The sequence below is a fragment of the Macadamia integrifolia genome, chromosome 1, assembly GCF_013358625.1.
Source record: "Macadamia integrifolia cultivar HAES 741 chromosome 1, SCU_Mint_v3, whole genome shotgun sequence".
NCBI lineage: Eukaryota > Viridiplantae > Streptophyta > Magnoliopsida > Proteales > Proteaceae > Macadamia > Macadamia integrifolia.
This window is the reverse complement of record NC_056557.1, coordinates 28,695,974-28,711,219: the sequence shown is the minus strand read 5'-3', so window position 1 is coordinate 28,711,219 and position 15,246 is coordinate 28,695,974. Positions and strand designations below refer to the sequence as shown.

The 15,246-nt window shown below is 33.6% G+C and overlaps 1 protein-coding gene across 1 annotated transcript; it reads right to left on the bottom strand.

Moving 5' to 3' along the window:
• Positions 1 to 1,673: 1,673 nt before the first annotated feature.
• Positions 1,674 to 8,681, bottom strand: LOC122072967 (aminotransferase ALD1, chloroplastic-like). Its single transcript, XM_042637414.1, has 8 exons — positions 8,622 to 8,681; positions 4,781 to 4,897; positions 4,478 to 4,540; positions 3,708 to 3,812; positions 3,444 to 3,494; positions 2,996 to 3,316; positions 2,067 to 2,273; positions 1,674 to 1,982 (listed from the first exon to the last, which is right to left on the bottom strand). The coding sequence occupies exons 1-8, from the start codon at positions 8,655 to 8,657 to the stop codon at positions 1,674 to 1,676; spliced, it is 1,209 nt and encodes a 402-aa protein (XP_042493348.1). The 5' UTR covers positions 8,658 to 8,681.
• Positions 8,682 to 15,246: the final 6,565 nt, after the last annotated feature.

The window sequence follows — 15,246 nt, the reverse complement described above, 5'->3', positions numbered from 1 at the left end:
TTTTTTTTTTTTTTAAATACTGTTTAAGTGTACTGAATAATTCGATTCGACCCGAATTACTCGTGTTTTAAATTCAAATTAGTAAAAAATATGTTTTTTACTAAATTTTATTTTTAATTTGAATTCGATCATAATTTTTTATTTAATTCGAAAAAATTCAATTCGACCGAATAATCGTGAATTATTCGGTCGAATTGATAACTAGGCTTGTGAGAAGAGAGAGAATGGAACTCAAAAGGCTCTAGGGTGAAATGTGTTGAATGAGGGAGGAGAAGGATATGGGACCTTGGATCCTCCATTTTGGAGGTTGGGCCACATATAGATCGTGGGGATGTGGCAACCCCCTAGCTAAAAAAATGTCCCTAGTGACAGGAGTGATTGCTTTTCTAGTATTTTTCTGACAATGATCCTGGAAGATCCAGCTATCAGATGTTGAAATTTTATCTCTTGTCGGAAAGATATTTTCAAGTACTATACAATGTCGTAAATATCAATAACAAATTTAGTTAGAAACCCAATCAAAACTGTACCCAAAGAAAAAAGACACACATAATTAAGGTTTTATGAAATAATGGGCAAATTGCATCTTCTATGTACCAAAGTCTAGAATTAACCCGATTGGTGATTTTCTAGCAAGACCCATTAGCTACAAAACAGTCATTTAGGACTGCTAAATTCAAAGGGAGTTGACCGCATAGCAGGCCTGCTTTCCTAAAAATAGAGCAGTTTGAGATTCCTTTGGCCACATCTTTTGTCCTTCTCTATTTAAGAGAGGTTTAGGGGAGTTTCAACTAAGACTTTTGCATACAATTTGCACATCTTTTTGGGCATTGAATTAAAGGATTTTTTTATAATAATATAATTGTTCTTTAACTTGCTCATTCTACCTCTAGAGCATGGTTTCAAGTATCCATTTGGTATTGGTTGTATTGGATTGATATCGATTGAGATCGATCTCTGATCCATGATCAATCCATGTCGGTATTTCGTATCATTTTAGGGGTAAAATGGTAAAAAAAATATATTTAAAAAAAAAAGTAAAAGTAAAATAGACTGATATCCACCGATCTAATCCGATCTAGATCGGTATTGGATCGATATCAGCATCGTGCCGATACCATCTCCTAAATCCATGCTCTAGAGGTTTTTTAGCTTGTTGCTTTCATTTATATGTACATCTTGCCTTAGAGTCACATTGTAATTTGAGTGAAAACATTTGTACACTTTTCAAAAGAGTTGTTATAGGAGATTGGGGAATCTCTATTGTGTTGGATATGATTGGGTTTCCGCCAACAAGTTGTTGTTAAGATTGTAAGTAGTAGGTAAAAAAACTACTAGGGTTTAGGTGTTAGTTAAAACACTTGGTTTAATTATGAGTCTGGGAAAGCAATTGCAAGAAGGCTTGATCAATGCCATTTGAAAATTGATCCATCGCGAAAAGTCTAAACTGTGGATATCACTTGGTAATGGATATAGGCAAGAGGCAAACTGCACTTTAAATGGTATTGAATTATCATTTTCTCTTTCCTCCCTTCTCTCTATTGTGCCTTGTATCTCCTTACAACAATATTATTCATATATTTTGTTTTGGATAGTAAAGCTTTATTTTTCTTCAACATCTCTCTCTCTCTCTCTCATCAGCAAGAGACATTACCAACAGGCCTAAGTGCCCTTCACCACCAGGACCAAAGACTAAAAAGAGTTGTGAGCCTCCTTGAGGCTTCTAAGATATGTTCTTTACTACCAAAAGCACTTACTCTAATATACCCTTCACCACCAGGACCAAATCCACTGCCAGGAACAGTAACTATATCTGTTTTCTCAAGTATCTCATTAAACACATCCCATGAGCTTGAACCTGGAAAATGAACCCAAATATAAGGTGCATTTTTGCCACCATATGCCTTCAATCCAAGTGAATGGAATGTGTCAATCAAGATTTTTGCATTCTCTCTATAGTAGTCGATCACAGTGCACACATCCTGAAAATAGAAATTATTGTTTGTATTAGTTCTTCAAATGGATTCCAAAATGGATAAAATAGGTTTAATTAGAAGAAAACTTACCTTATAGCCTTCCGGTGAAAGGCATTCTAGCCCACCAGCTTGAATAATATTTGATGCACCATTAAAGCATGTACAGACAATGCGATTATAATCCTTAATCACTGGAAACCCATTTGCATATTTCAGCTCCTCAGGGACCACTGTCCAACCAAGACGAACTCCGGTGAATCCCGCGAATTTGGAGAAAGAAGAAACTTCAATTGCGACCTGCATAAGAATCAAGCGTTTCTTAGAGAGCAGAAACATGGTTTTAGCTAGGGGTATCAATTCTGGCCAGCATCATTTAGCCTCACCGGGAAAACCCATGACCAGCCTGGACCGAATAATATTCAATTGTTCCCAGCACTGAAAGGGTTCAGCAGGACAGTCACCCTTGCGGGACCAACTGTCTACCCAACCCCTGAGAGCCCATTTAGAGATAAATGGTTCAGTAGCCCGTTTAAGGCCCATTTATAGAGAAATGGTTTAGTAGTCATTCTAAGGCCCATTTGGAATTATTAATATTAGCCCTTCAATGCCCATTTAGAGCCCATTTAAGGGTGATTTTAAGATAAATGGTTACGTAGCCCATATAAGGCCCATTTAGAACAATTAATGTTAAGCCCATTTAGAGCCTACTTAAGGGCCATTTAGAGATAAATGGTTTAGTTGCCCATAAAAAAAGCCCATTTAACCCAATTAGTGGGAGCCTTATTTTAAAGCATTATATTATAAATAGGACCATGCCTAGCTGATCACGGTACATGATCAGTCAACCCCATTTAGTTAGGATAAAGTTACAAATCACAGTGTGATATCCTAAAGTAGTGGATACCAAAATTGGCCCGGATCGACCAATTGACACCCCTACCTTTGGCTAAGGAAACCCTTGTGACAAAGATACAGTACAGTTCAGCAATAATATAACTTCATGAGATTTGGTAAGATACCTGCTTGGCTCCAGGAATTTCAAAAATAGATTTTGGGCTATCATCTGAGATATAAGCAGCATAGGCAGAATCAAATATAATAAGTGATCCATTTTCCTTGGCAAACTCTACAAGTTGTTGTAATTGTTCCCTTGAGGCAGCATAGCCAGTTGGATTGTTTGGTGAGCAGAAGAAAATGGTATCTGTCCTTGAAGTGTTTGATAAGTCCGGAAAGAAATCATTTTCAGGTCCACATTTCATGTATTCAATGTTCTTGAACTTCTTAGTTTCCTCATTGAACTCACCAGTCTGACCTATTATCACTCCTGAATCTACATAAGCCTGTCTCAACCACATTTTCCATTAATTAATAGCCAACAATTATAATCAGGAAAATATAATACTTGAATTTTTAAATATACATCTAATTAAAAATAGTATAAGAGGGGGATGAGGATTCGAAATTCACCGGAAAAGTCGGGTCTTGTACAGCCATTGTTACATTAGATCCCATTAGGAGCTGCGGCGAAACGGTAGAGATTAAGACGCGCATTGTTTGTAATGAACCATGTAAAGGAAAAATTTTCAGATAAATTCATTGTACGCAAGATTATTTTACATGGAAACAAATGGATCTTTAAATTGAAACGTAAATAAATTCTTAGGACCTTATTTAACATTTCAAAATCCAAATGTAAATGAAAATTGGTGAATTTTGCTAAATATTAAATACCTGAAGGCGAGAAATGTCCGATTGTGCACCATCAGATACGAAAACTTCATTGTATTTAATTCCTACATGTCCATATAATTTATCTGCTATAGCCTTTCTCAATGCCTGATTTACATGGAATTGGTTAAAAGCTTGAAAGAAAGAAAAACTAAACAATTGAAGTAGTTCTATGGTTTTGTGTGTATCTTGGCGGAAATTCATGAAACAATTTATAAGTCCAATAAATAAATGTCACGTATAAATTTAAATAAATTATCTTATTAATAAATCGGGTTTGATTAGATACATATGCAACCCAAACTTGATCCAAAGACCAGACAATTGGGCTGGTTCATTAACCTTCTTGGGCTTGGTTTGAGATGCCATTTAGCTAAACCATTAACCCATACCTCTTTTAGGGTGGGCCTAACTTGGGAACTTCTCAATGAAATGGAATACAGACACCAAAATAGCTTGAAAGAAAATAAACCATTAGCATATTATGGTTAGCTTATAAAATCTATTTGGTTCTTGCTATTTGGGCTTGTAGTCAAAGAAATGAAATTTCAAAAGATATTTGAAAAAATATTAAAACTTAATAGGATATTTGTAAACTGAAAGAAGAAGTAAATTATTCCATTTCATTAACCACCAGCTTGGATAATCAAAAATTTGCTGCAACCTGGGTAGCATTAAAATTTTGATACCAACACCTGCTCATGTATCGATTTGGTTTATGCTAATCCTTATTAAACCACTCGATAATTTTAGGCAAACGGTATGATAGATACCTTGTCACCTTGCTCATCGCCATAACCTCTATAACCTTCGCGTGTTGATAGAGCTCGAGCTTGCTGCAAATCAGTGTTTAAATCAGTTTCTTGGTAGTACCATTACTATATGAAGTTGGAACAAACTGTGGATTAGTGTGTGTGTGTGTGTTGCCATTCATAAGCCCAATTGTGACTTTAACTTCTTAGTTAATTAATTACCTAACAATTACTATATTGAGTGAGAAAGAAGTGTAAGTGTGTGAGTTGCTGCCATGTACATGAGCCCAATTGTGGACTTAAACTGGTTAGTTAGTTAATTACCTCAACCATGGTGGAGGTTATGATAGTTGGAATAGGCTCAGTAGTATCACCAACCCCAAGGCTTATCACCTTTGCATCTGGGTACTTCTCCTTGTGTTCCTCCTTCCTTCTACATATCTGTCATTTAAATACCCAATCAATATGGCTCTATGTAAAAGGAATCTTTTCTTGATAATTAATAAAGAAGAATAGTGCTTCAACCCTTTAACTAAACTTATCATAGTTTTTGGCAGAAATTAAGCGCATAGGATAATTATTAAACATAGAAAACCTATCAAGTTAGATTATCTTTTATCCAACCCCGTGGGGAAGGGTTGGAGGGAAGAGGATGGGATTTTGGTCTACACACAAATCCCTTCATATAGCAGGTCAAATGAAAGGGAAATTTTATGGATAGGTAGCTCTCAAGGTCCTTTACTCCTATGTCAAGTTTCAGTCAAACCAAAATTGGTCACATTGAAATATTTGGACTTATACAAGAGGGTATAATAATAAATGAAAGGATAAATGATAAAATTAATTTGACTATGTAATTTGACATTTAGCTAATAAGTCATCCCCTAAATATTGTAGGGAAAGAATTGACACATTGCTCTTTATCATATTAGAAAACAAAGTGTAGACATCAACGGGAGGCTAAAAAAAAAAATACCAAAATTAGAAAGATAATAGGCAAAGAAATTGAATTCCATTTCTAAAATGGAGGATAGGGTCTATGTAATTGAATGGGAAAAAGCTTCCCACGTAGACTGTGTGGGAAAGCTTTCTCATGTCCTCTCATATCCCCATTATCACGTGGGTTTCACACTAATATTTTATCTCCTCCCTAACTATACCATGTGAAACTTTGTTGACAAAACCATTTTTTCAAATCATTTTTTTGAGACCGAGATTGATGTGGTGTGAAAGATTCCTCCACATTGGTATGGAAAATTCTCCCCTATAATAAATAGATTTTAGAAGAACATGATCATGCCTAATGTGAAATTGATAGGAAAATTGGCCGTGCATATCCATGCATGTAAACTTCTTTTCTTTGTCTCTTTTAGGGAAACTTCTCTGTAAAATATAAATTAAAATTTTTTTTTCAACTATCAATTTCTTTTATATTTTTCACATGGCAAAAAAAATTTTTTTTTTTTCATTTAATTTTTTGATAAAAATAAAATTTCAGAAGTCAAGTATTATATGGGTAGGGATAAAATCCACAGAGGTAACTGACATCGCTAAAAGACCTATATTAGCCTTCTCCATATACATGGAAGGCTAGAGGGAAGAGTGTAGGGTGAAAGTTGACACGAAACCTGTATCAACCCCCATATGTGATTTTAAGAAAACTTTATATATTGATTCTTACTTGCTTTCAATTCAGTAAACATACAACTCCAGCCAAAAAAAAAAAAAAAAAATCTATAAACCTGTAATATGAGTAATTAAGCATTGCCTCACTAATTAATAAGACTTCCCGACAAACTAGATTATAGTAAATGTATAACTAATATAGTATGAAACTAATAAAGTATATAGCATAACTTAAATGACTAATGTTTATTTAACTACATATTTTTTGGTAGGATTCATTCAATTAACTACATGACATGGTTATTTTTGCCAGAAAAAAATATATAAATAAATCCAATTTTGTATTTTTGAACAGAAAATATATGAGCTTAACTTTATAATGAGCCTATTGCACAAGTCAAGCAATAATTAAGTTATGGTAAAAAAAAAAAAAAGTCATGATTAAATAAATAAATAGCTTTTACACATCTAAAACATTTATACTTTTTTTTTCCTCCCTTTTAGAAGCAAAAAAAGGGTTTTCCATCTCAATTGGAAAGCTAGAAAAATTTGTATAATTTTAAATTTAGTTAATTCAAGAGAAAATTTTAAGGAATCAATTGCCTCAAAGCACTAGCTGTTTTTTACACTTAAACTTCAAGCACTATTTGTTGTAGACAAGCACAACAACAACAACAATTCAGCCTTATCCCAACTAAATGAGATCAGCTAAATGGATCAGATTTCTCTAATCAGTTCTTACTGAAGACAAGTGGTAAAGTGTGGTGATAGATTATGTGAAATATTTATAATTTGGTTTCGTTTTTTTGTAGATATGTCTTCCCATACTATTCCCTATCCCCAAAAAGAAGTATGGAATTTTCTAGTGAGTAGCCATTTGAAAGTTCTAGAGAGGTAATAATAAAATTTCATGTCCACCACACTCTTCTATAGAAATTCTATGGTGGACATGAAATTCATTGAAATTTTGGTTTCACGAATCAGGTGGATCAAATAGAAAATAAAATCCCATTTGCTACAATTTTGGACACTTTCATATTTCAAGCCTTGTGTAATTAACGTAAAATTAAAATAAAATAAATAAACCACTAAAATATATAAATCAACCAAAAGTTGCAATCAATTTTTTTTTTCTTTTTTACTGTTACTGCATTATATACTTTTTTTGATAAAATTTTAAATAATCATGTTTCAGAATTATTTGACAAAAATATTCAAATTTTGAAAACTATGTTTCAAAACCTTGAAAACTAGAAGGTCAACATTATTTTATAAGTCTAAACATAGACCATGTCTACTCAGTCAAAAAAAGAAAAAGAAAAGCTAGATCATATAAATCATAATTTATAGGGTCAGCACTAGTTACCATGATAGTCTCCCCCCCCCCCCACACGTAAATATTCCTTTCCTTTTGTTGGTACTATTAATATTTTGACTCATATAGAAGTTCATACAACATATATGACTACAAATAAAGAATTAATAATTTGTAAAATACTATTAAAATATTGGATCCAAATTTTGAAATGTTTTGGAACAAAAAAAATTGTTACTAATATATATAAAACAAAATAATCATATTTTATCAAGTTTGACCAAACTTTGAAAGTTTCTTCTATTTAAAATGTTGAAGTTTGATCTTCTAGTGTGTATGAGAAGAATAGTTGGTACCTATTGGTGTCATGTGGAAAGGTATTGTAACAATTCTTAGCATTGGATAGAAAGAACATGATCTCTGAATTAGCCACAAGTCAAATTTCATAGCATAATTAAATTAAATACCTACTCTCGGATGCCCATGCATGCCTAGTCGTAGTCTAACCGTTCTCAATTGGATCTCTTCCAATTGCTCAATGTCTTGTTTTCCCCATACCAAATTTTACATGGGGTGAAACTTGACATGTGACCAGAAAGTGACTTTTGGAGTCTACCATATGGCAAACAGAAGGAAGCAAATCATGAATTTGTTTCTAATCCACTAGTCCAAGAATTCCTTGCCAAAAGGAAAAGGTGCCAATGAAAAGATGACGGGTAGAGATGTGAAAACACTTGCTTCTTCCATATTTTGGACCTTAGCTCTGTGCAACAATATGCTATTGCTGAAACATGACAGAACTGAAATCTTAGATCAAAATACTATGCATGGATGGTATAAACTATGAAATACCTAAACAAGACTTCTTGAACTGCGAACAACTACAGCCATTCACTACATCCAAATATCTGCTAGACAAGATATTTTAATGCTATATTAGTTAATAAAACATCTACTAATGAACACTATCACAACCCCATTAAAAAAAAAAAGGGTTCATTCTCTTTGTTGCCAAGTTCTTATTCTCAGATGAGGAGCGATATTGGGTCAGTTCTTTTCTTCTGCTGCTACAACAATAACTAGCACAAACACTTCAGTTAGAAAACTATTAATCTCAAATAAGAACCTCAAAGCAGAGAACAGAAGATTTGAAAGGGAAGTAAAGCTAGAGCTGATGATGAAGTAAACAGGGATGGATAGTGAAAGAGATTGGAAGCTACTAACCTCTGGAAATAAGTACCCATTACGCAACTTCTCCATATTTACATTTCTAGGAACCTTTAAACAATGACCTTCAACTGAACAAATAAATCCACCTGCCAAACACCATCATCAATATCATCAACAACTTCAACAGAAGGATAAGAAGATTATTGATAGGAATACATATATGGAACTTGGATGGTGGACATACCATATTTTCTCTCTTTATGGGCAACCTTATAATGGGAGAGTTCTCTTGGGTGTGCCTTCACAGGGGAGTTCCAAATGCCATAGGAGAGTTGGGTTTTAAACATCTTCAATTCTTTCTTCTTCTTCTTCTTCTTCTTCTTCTTCTTTTGCCTTTGAAATGGTAACAGAAGAAATGAAAGAACAGAATAAAATGGGAAGCTATGAAAGAAAAGAAAAGTTGAAGTGAAATGTGGATTGGACAAGTTCAACTCAGATCTATGTATACATTTAGAGAACCATGCACAACTATGCATATATATAATTTTTTATTTAAACACATGGGGATTTAAAAGCCAAAGAACAGTGCTTAATTTTCCTTAATGGAAAGGTGGTCCAGGGCTGAATTTTCTGTGATAGTACGTGGAAACAAACAGCACCAGTCAAACCCGCCATGGCATCATGACCTGACAGTGTTTGGGGGAAGGGACTTAAAGGGTTGGATTCATTTGATTTGTTTCCCTCTTTTCCACAGTTTCTCACCTAATTTCTTTGCATTTTCCATGTAAATGGTACGGTTCTCTTTGACTCTTAATTAGAAGTTAAAACCCATCTGGGAAATCATTAATCTTTGTTCCTTTGTATTATTTCTCAGAACTTACCACGCAGATCAAGTATTACAAAGATCTCTTACCAATTTTGACTAAATTGTCCTTGGAAATGGAAGGAAAAGGGGGGGGGGGTGAGATTTTATACATGGAGGTTAGGAGAGTTAGCTTATATAAGTTGATATGTGAGAGGAGAGTTTATAATTGTTAAGATCATATGGGGGGTTGATCCCACATCAATTACGAAAAGAATTTGATGCAAGTTGATATGGTCTTGAGTTTTTTCACCTTATAAGTTTATGATTCGTACATAAGTAAGATGAGGTAGATAGATGAATTGTCAGTTTGGGGAAGGTGGCAGCCTCTCCTTTGTTTTGTTTGAAAGAAGAGACAGGAGAGACATTTTCAGTGAGAGAATAATGATAGGTCTTTTAAACATGAACAGGACCATGGATGATGATGAATTGATGATGAATCCATGATGGCTACTTGAAAGGTGTCTTTTGTGAGAATGTACTGACCCAATCCATTTTTGTTTCTGCAGCACCATATTCACTTATAAAGCTAGTCTTGTCTTAGTTTCATAGAATGACACAATATTTTCTTGGTGAACATCAACATCTCCACCTCTCTCTCTATAATGGAAGGAAATTTTTTCCTGACTAATTTTCAAAGAAGAAAAAATATGTTTTTTTTGGTGAGAAATGCTACTAGCTGCATGGCCATTAATATTTAAAGGTTCAGTTCACTTCACATGGAAGTGTAAGCAATTTCTTTTTCTCCTCCTTGAGGGGTATTTTGTATTTCTTTGGGTTTCTTTGAATATATTTAGTTATTCATAAAATAAAAAAAATAAATAAAAAAAGAAAAAAAAATGTAAACAAATGGTGATAGACTGAATCCTATTTGCATGGCCAAATACATTATATGCAGAATTTGATGTTTTCAAGCTTCATTAATGATATTTGCAGAGATGATATCCTCTTATAGAGAAAATACCTAATAGCTTTTAGTGCCTCAAACACTTTGGTTAAAAAAAATCTTGGATTTAGGATTACCCACTTTGTATTGGCATCAATTCATGCCCCCTCAACCATCTAGAGCAGTCCATGCTGTGTGGTCCATTCTTTTAAACCTTTTAGAGAGAAGTAATTACAAAACCAGGAAAAAAAAATGAAGCTTACTATTTCCCAATGGTGATAGCAACTACAGAATATTACTGCAATTAAGGAGTATAATCACTTGCCTCTTGCTGATCATTGGGCCACATGTCGAAAATGACATTGTACATAATATTCTGAATTGATAGAGAGCTTTAAGTTCTTTCCTTACATCTTAAATATATCTTTTAAGTCAATAAGAAACATGGAATTCTCCAATTCTTCTTTTTATATTTTGACTAGGGTAGAAGGAAGACAAATAAGAAAAATGAATGTTTTCAAAGATTATAAAATATGGAAATTAAAATTCATGATATATACCATAAATAGAAAACAATTAAAAATTTAATGTTAATTAAAAAAAAATTAATATGATTGTAGAAAGCAGCTGCTAGAAATATCTGAAGCCCTCATTTGGAATTTTCAATTTGTACCGATATGCAAATGACTGCTACATGCACTACGTGAAAATATAGATATATAGGATCCATATTGATATAGATTATCAGTTTCAGATATGGCAAGTACTTGGAAGTTTTGGATGGAAAATAAAGAAAATAAGAGATCGTTCGCAATAACTCTACCAAGGGTGATCCTATTACAGGAATAGCTTCGGGTACACTTATCACAATTTTGACTGCCCAATAACCAATTTGGTCCCGAGGTAAGGAATAACTAGTTACACTAAAAGAGACAGTCAAACTTCCAAAGGCCATTCATAGGGGTTATCGAAAACCAAAATCAAAGAAAGTAACTATGAAATATTAGTAAAATAGAAAAAGTATAAAGATCACTTGCATTTAGATGATCATTAAACCACACAAGACCCTAATGAATTTGTGAAGACTGTGCTTTATTTCATTTGAAAGCAACCATAAAATAAAAAAAAAAAAAGTGGTGCAAAGTGATCCAGGGCAATCTTTTCTTTGTGCACGTCTTCTTGTCTTTTAGTTTGCAAGTCAATAAGAGCAATTGAGTCCTTAAATTCTTTCTCTTCTTCCCATTTTTTCACTAGAGGAGGAAGAGAAGAGGATAAGAGATTGGTTTAAATATTATACTTATAAAGAGAATCCAATCCTTAGCCAGTCATTATATGATGAGACCCACATGGACAATGGGTTAGTAATTGCATTTTAACTATTTAGTCATTGTGATTGTGGAAAAAGAAATGAAAAAAAGCAACTATAGTATATCTAGTAAAATAGAAAAAGTATAATCACTTGTGTTCTTATGATCATTTAACCACACGTTCTAAAGGACTTTGTTAAGAATTCACTGAATTGTATTTGAAAGCAAATCAAACGAATTTTTAAAAGAAAAGCGGTGCAAAGTGATTGAGAGCTCTCTCTTTTCTCTGTTTCTCTTCTTGTCTTTAGATTTAAGTCAAGTCAACAAGAGCAATTGAGTTGCAAACTGTTTCCTTTCTTTCTCTTTTTTTTTTTCATTAAAGGAGGAAGAAGAGAAGAGGAAAAGAGATTGTTCTAAAAATTATATGTAGGTAGAATTTTCTTTTGGTAAGATCTTTTTATTTTAACATAGACTTTAGCATCCTAGCCGCCCTCGTAATAATTTTTTTTTAATGATATTAATCAAGGGCGTGAAACTAGATGTTTTGGTAATAAAATTCTATTACTAAAAAAGTGGGGTGGGGGGATTACAACCAAGGAAGGGGTAGAGATACAACTTGATCAAAGCCCTCTAAAACCCTATACAATGATATTATTGATGCAAAATCCAAGGGTAATTAATCAATAAGGGTACGAATGTTGCGACTTGATGGTCAAGCAGTCAAAATAGCCTCTCAACATTCTTAGGGTAAGGCTGTGAAGTTCTTGCCCTCCAGACCTTGCACATGTGAGAGCCTTGTGCACCAGTTACACCCTATTCTTAATTAATCTCAAGAACCATAACCCACTTTATTTGAAAAAAAATGCAAATATTGAAGTAAGACGCATAGTTTAGACAAGAAATTTCAAGTTAATTTCCCACCATCCCCCTCTTCAGTCATGTAGACAATAAGATACATACATTACCACCACCTGGTGTCTTCAAGTTGAATTGTGATAAGATACATCCATTACCACTACCTGGTTTCTTCAAGTTGAATTGTGATACTACTTTCCACAAGGAATATGAAAGCTGGAGTAGGGTTCATTTTGCATGAATCAAATAGTATTTGTCATCTTGCAGCAGCATGAAATTGCAAGGCAATCATAGAAGCACATCAGGAAGTTGGTGCAATTAAGATCAACTTTGGCATGTAGGATTAGATCTCTCTTTCAAAATATTCCCATCTTTTAGTCTAAACAAAGAACTTCTGGTATGTAGTATTAGATCTCTCTCTCTCTCTCTCTTTCTAGACTTATGAGTAAGTCATGCAAGCAGTCAATAAAATTTCCCTTTGGACCAATCCCTTTGATATTTAAATATATAAGTTCTTGGTCTTACCCAAAATATGTCATATATAATACTTATACTAAAGTGGTAAGAACTAACAAATTTTCTTTTCTGTTCCATTACATATCTCTTATAGCATCCTAAGCACACCTACTTCATGCACAGACCTTACACGCTTAGGTTTAATAGTAGTAAATAGAAATTTCCACAAAAAATTATTAATATTAATTTATAAATCAAAATGGGCTGTCCTTAATAAATAAAAAATAATAATAATAAGGTAAAGGAATATTGAGAAAAAAAAGCCAACCATTCGTGAACGTGGCAATTTATGACTGGTATATACCGCCATGAAGAGGAATGTCTATGGTCTAAGGTTGAAACCCTAAGACCATTCAACTTATGGAAGTCCATGCATAATATATACTAGTCTCCTTCTATTAATTCTCAGAAAATATTCAAACCTCCCTTCAATTCACATAAAAATGAGAGACCAATAAAATTTCATCAGAACATATTCAAATCTCCCATCAATTCACGTCAGAATAGAGATTTATTTATTTATTATTATTTTTTTCATTTCATAGGACTGTTTTAATAAGAAACATGACTTTAACTTTCCATACATAAGAGAAGTTGGACAGAGAGAAACCATAGATTTCATTCCTCAAACTGGGCCTTGATTATTTTCCAGTACTATACGTTAAACAGAAACTTCTTGAATATCTCCAAATTAACTAGTCCATATTCCTCAAGACCAAACCAAACAAAACCTGCAAAATGCATTCTTTTCCACACAAGACTTTCCAATTAGGAATATTAAAATAGGATTGTGAATGCGTCCATGGAAAGGTTGATTAGGACTGGTTCCAACCAACGTTTGTTTTTCACTGGAGATGGGTTTTTTTTTTTTATCCGTTAAAAGTATCATGTACATTTAAAAAGAAAAGAGTAGAAGAATGGTCGCCAGAAACTCAAAATAGAAAGGAGAAAACTATGATTAATCCCCCACCTTTGACATGGCCATTAACAAGGGACAAATTTCAACATCCGAAGATAGATCTTGAGGGCATATATAGTCAATATAAGTCTGTATCATCATAAATACATGCATAAATATAGTTTTCAAAGAATACAAATGTGTTGGACCACATAGGCAACCCAAGAGGGGCTGAATTGGATAAATTTCTTATATCATGCAAATAAATAATGTTTAGTGATTAAATTTGGTTTAATTTAACGTGTGACATATCTACATTTTCAATGGTTAGAATTTTTAAATTATTCTCACATGACATAAATAAATAAATAAAACATGGGGAAGGGATAGACACCACCTACTCTAAGAAAACTAGCGGGTGGCAAAACTAACGGATGGCAAACACATGTAAGGGGGACAAAGGAGGACATGTGGTCTTTTCTTTGAAAGGGGAAGAGAGAGACGACAGACATAGGCTGCACACCCTCGAAGCATGCCCATCCTTTATCCATAAAACATTTAATAATATCTACTCGACATAAAATAGAAGAACCTTTGCCATAATATGTCACAACACAAATCACAATCAATATATCACCTTATTCATATACACAAATGGTAATAAGAAAAAAAAATTGATAATTACAAGCATTAACAAAGCCATCAAAGAACAGATTCTATAAGGTGACGAAAGTAGGGTTATTAACATTTTACACCACGTGATTAAATACACATATGAGGCACTTTAAGTAGGGAAGGAAGGAAGGAAGGAATTTAGGGGTATAGGAGGAGAGGGTTTTGTTATAAAATTTCAACACGTGTAACAAATAGATTGCTTAATCAGAGGCCCCCATTCATTGTATATGAAGCAAAAAGATTATGCATGCATGAGTAGCTTGGCTTTCTATCAGTTGTTATTTTCAGTCTTTTTATTTTGTTACTTTTCTTGTGTTTTCATTCGGCCCTTGTCTTAATCATGCTTAGTGGTCATGTATGATTGGGATCTTCTATCGTGCAACATAGCTTGTAGCATAGATTCAAAGGTTAAGAATATCTTAGGCTGCGTGTCTAAAGACTCTGAACCCTGAGATCTGCACTACACAATAGCGCACAATACAAATGAACCCTATCCCTCATAGTCCTCCTCCTTTTTCTTCTTCTTCTTTCTTCTTTTTTTCTTTCTTTCTCTTCTTCTAATAATAATAATAATAAATTCTTCTTTTACTAGGAAAAAAAAATGTATGCAATAGAAAGGAAAATTGAACCATGGTAGCCTCTATGACATAAGCTGATGACGATTTGCTTGTGCCCTGTGA

Bases quoted from the DNA above. Each gene is read 5' to 3' on its own strand.
- LOC122072967 (XM_042637414.1), bottom strand. From the start codon at position 8,657: ATGGAGAAGTTGCGTAATGGGTACTTATTTCCAGAG. The intron at 4,898-8,621 runs GTTAGTAGCTTC...TTTAAATGACAG, and splicing joins ATGGGTACTTATTTCCAGAG to ATATGTAGAAGGAAGGAGGA. The intron at 1,983-2,066 runs GTAAGTTTTCTT...TTCTATTTTCAG, and splicing joins TTTCACCGGAAGGCTATAAG to GATGTGTGCACTGTGATCGA.